General features: G+C 35.4%; 1 protein-coding gene across 1 annotated transcript; it reads left to right on the forward strand.

The window, feature by feature from the left end:
* Positions 1 to 2256: 2256 nt before the first annotated feature.
* On the forward strand, positions 2257 to 3192 carry LOC136810018 (formimidoylglutamase-like). Its single transcript, XM_067066584.1, has one exon. The coding sequence runs from the start codon at positions 2257 to 2259 to the stop codon at positions 3190 to 3192; it is 936 nt and encodes a 311-aa protein (XP_066922685.1).
* The last annotated feature ends 991 nt before the right edge of the window (positions 3193 to 4183 follow it).

Below are 4183 nucleotides of genomic sequence, written 5' to 3' on the forward strand. Positions count from 1 at the left end.
GTCAGTGAGCTTCATCCTCCAAAATTGTCCAAAAACCGGATACCCCAAAAACCATCTTTAAAATTCGAGGGCGGTCATTGTTTACAAAGTTTGAAAACTGAATATGGGTACACCAAGCGACTTCAAACCTTCTAGAAATGTTTCTAGCGACTTGAAGACGACCCGTAAAGATTTTCAAGCCGTTTGAGCAGCTAGAGAAGGTAGAATTGCTGTTTTACTAACGGGCGGGAAGCAGGGCGTCCATGGGCGAAGCATTAAAAGCTTAAAGTTAGGTATTTTAAAACCTAAAATTTTCTGCTTATTCTTTACTTTTATGAATTGAAATTTTCAGAGGTTGTTCCAGAGAAGTTATACTTGACTTTAAGCCAAAAAAATAAAAAACCACCAAAAAAGTATCACTATTTTCAAACTCAGTGGATGGCCACCTTAACTTTTATTTTAGCCAAGTTTTTTGAAACTGTGGAATGATGTACTATTCGAGAAATCAAAATCATTTATGTAAATATTTAAGTTATGGGGTTACTCGTGTCCAAAAAATAATGAAAATATCCATGAACATTTGTATTTATCATTTTGTAACGTAAGCTTTTGTTTTGCTCCGTATTACACTGGACCTGGGAGGGGGGCTGTTAACCTCCATGTGTTCCAGGAAGGGTCGCAAAAGCACCAAAATAGAAAAATCAGTCCCCCGTAGGGTACCCTTTGGGGGGGGGATTCGGAATAGAAGTACCACCCCCTCCCCACCCTCGGGTCACTGGAGTCCGTGTGAACTCGAGAATTTCTGCCTTTCTGTCTGTGTAAAAGGACCAGAACATCTCCCGTAAGGAGATTTGAGATTTTAACGATTTTGGATTGAAACTATTTATCAACAGACATAGAAAGTCAACAAATAATTTCACTTAAGAATAAAAAACCTATTCAGAAGTATTCACCCTAAAGGGTTTTAAAGAAGTAAAAACAAGCTACAAACCAAAACCAATTAATCAGAGGATAAACCTTTTTACTAATAAACTCTTCAACTCAGAAAAAAAAACTTCTTTTTGAAATATTTTCACATACTTTCTTAAATTTCTTTTATAAAGTAACTCCTCTCACCTTAATAACAATCCCACAAAAAAGAAAGTGAAGAAAACAAAGAATTGATAACTAGTAACAAACAAAAGGAAAGAAAACTTAACAGTTCAGCTCATGAACATCAGGGGGGTAAAAAATTCATAAACCATTCCTCTTCCCCCATTCTCCCCCTTTTTTATCTCTGTTGAAAAATGATTCACGGGAAACATATGGATGTTTTTAACAGCTACGTCAAACGATGTCCTAGATATAGCTGAGAACATTTTTCTGCTGAATCGGCAAAAAAGAACTAAATCAATATTCTTCATTTTCCATAGATTCGATTTATATGTCATTGTTTTTGCATCTTAAATTTTTAATTAGTGTTATTCTTTCTTCTATTTATTCTGTTGTTATTGACGACCGCTAGACAAACAAAATTGTGTTGTGACATCACAATTATCCTTCTATGGTGGTCTCGTTAAGTATATTAGTCTTGAGTGATCACAAATGCCTGTTTTCCGCCTTTGGCGGTAAGGTGTTTTTGGGACCACCCATGAAGATGTCTTTCAACTCCCTAGAGAGCGTTCTTCATCTAATCACTGTCTTTTACCACACTTTTGGCTCGACTTCTTTGTGGGGATTTCGATCTTTTAAGAATTGCCTAGTGTTCATTGTTTCGCCCAAAAATTTACTATACTTTGATTAGATTAATTTTCACGAGATTTAATTTCGTTTTTTCGCAAATCTTGGCCTTTTTCGCGAAAATAAATCTTGCGAAACCGCGTTGTTTAGCTAGCTTGCGAAATTAAAATCAAATGCATAGCTTAAAATATATTATATATTTAGAAATTTGGAACAAGGATTTTTTGTTCCTTTTTCAGTTGATCTTCAGCTCATTCGCTAAGTACCTTATGGGAAGAAATTTGGGCGGAAAGAAAATTTGGCGGATCTAGCCAAAATCCGCTAAAATAAAATAAATTCCTGCAAAACTTTATTTTTCCAGCCATCCGCCGAATTCATTCCCGCCAAAATTTCTTCCGTTAAGGTACTCGAGAAATTTCTCAAAACGTTGATTCGTAAAAATCAATCCAGCAAGTTAATAAATCCCGCAAAAATCCGATGTCACTCTTGCATTATATGTTATACTTCTTTTATCGTTTCAGTTGTATTTAAATAAAAAAACATAAAATAAAAAGCAACATGTCAAAGCCAGGAGATCCAAGATTGATAGATTTGTTTAACTCCGTTGAAAGCGAAAGTAAAACAAAAGTCACTATACTTGGCTATCCGTGTGATCTAGGCGTTATTCGGAATAGTGGACGACCGGGCGCCAAAAGAGGACCTGATGTTGTGCACAGTCGGTTGCCAAAGCTCGGACCGATTGTGAACCCGGAGTTGAATTACGATCTTAGTAAATTGGTTCTTAAAGAACGTGGTAATGTTAAAGTTGGAGATTCTCTTGAAGAGAATCATAAGACTTTGACCAAAGAAGTTGAGACGATATTGAACGATGGAAGTATTCTGATAGTCGTTGGTGGAGGAAACGATCAAAGTTATTGTAATGCAAGAGGATTGATGAACTCTTTGAAAAATGGGAATATTGGTGTGGTCAATATAGATGCTCATCTTGATGTTAGACCACTGCTTGATGGTGGATTAGCCCATTCGGGATCTCCATTCCGACAATTGTTAACGGATTCAGATTTTCAAAAAGATGGCGGTAAATTTAGTGAATTCGCTGCTCAAGGGAATCAAAGCTCAGCGGAGCATGCAAAATTTGTTACTGAAAATGGTGGTGATATACATTGGCTTAACAATGTGAATCGAAATACTGGTGACCATTTTTCTCATGATGTTTTGGATAAATTTGAAGAACGAGATGTCTTTGTTTCGTTTGATATCGATTCAATAGATGGTGCTCACTGTCCGGGAGTAAGCTGTCCGGGTGTTCGAGGTTTAACCGCCCAGCAAGCATTAGACGTATGCTTTGAGGCAGGAGCTCACTTGAAGACTCGAATGCTCGATTTGAGTGAATTCAACCCTGATGTAGAGGAATATAGAACTGGAACACTTGTTTGTAATATGATTTATTATTTTCTGATGGGCGTGGTCGAGAGAGAAAATAGAAAGCGATGATTGGGTAATGCGATGGATATCCAATGAAATTCTGTATGGCGTATTGGATAACTGATAAATTTCCTATGTAGAACTTCAACTGTGCGTTTACACCCTTTGGAAGGAAAAAATTTAAGAACAAATTTTTTTTCAGTAGTTTTCTTGGGATCAAGAAAAATAATGATAAGCAAGCATTTAGTGCATTAGCTTATCTAGATACGGTAGTCTAGAAATGCAGATTTAACGATGCAGCTTTATGGAATCTTGGAAAATTCTGAAAAAGTAGGTGAATTCGTCTAATTCTTTTAGACTTCTCACTTATAATTTTTTTAGAATAAATTTGCATTTATACTACGTGACTTTTTAATAATATTTAAATAAACGAAATTTGTTTATTCATTTTTATCAACTTATTTTAGACAAAAAGGTTTTGAATTTTTGAAATTTGAAATTTGAAATGAATCATTCATATCTAGTTCTTTATGCGAGACAAATTTAATTTATTGCTCTACGGAAAGACCCTCAGAAAATATGGACCGGTCGGTCGGCATAATAAAAATAGATTTATCGATGAGCGATTTTCCTCCCATTTCCATTGTGATATTTTAAATTATAAGTTCTGGGATGAATTTACATTTTTGGGACCTACCTCGGAGGTCCTTTAATTTAATCTTTGTTCGTTCGTTCGTCCGTTCGTCTGTTCAACTTTTCTCGGAATTTGGGCCAAAAACTGCCTAAAATTAGGGTTTTTTGGACTTTATTTATTATAGTTTTTTCTGATATTTTGCATAAAGATAAAGAGCATTGCATGTTCTCTAAAAGGTGGCTGAAGTCGTTTCTTCCGGAAATTTTTCTTATTTGGGGAAATTCCCTTTTGTCAACTTTAGGGAAAATGGGTATTTCTCACGATTGACTTGGTATTTTTTTCTGATTATTTACACAATGATGTAAAAGGTATTCCTTAAAATCTGATGGAGCTTGATTTTCGAAATAAGAATTTTTGCCAAATTTG

This window comes from Clytia hemisphaerica, unplaced genomic scaffold (genome assembly GCF_902728285.1).
Source record: "Clytia hemisphaerica strain Z4C2 unplaced genomic scaffold, Clytia hemisphaerica genome assembly, whole genome shotgun sequence".
Taxonomy (NCBI): domain Eukaryota; kingdom Metazoa; phylum Cnidaria; class Hydrozoa; order Leptothecata; family Clytiidae; genus Clytia; species Clytia hemisphaerica.

Bases quoted from the DNA above. Each gene is read 5' to 3' on its own strand.
- LOC136810018 (XM_067066584.1), top strand. From the start codon at position 2,257: ATGTCAAAGCCAGGAGATCCAAGATTGATAGATTTGTTTAACTCCGTT.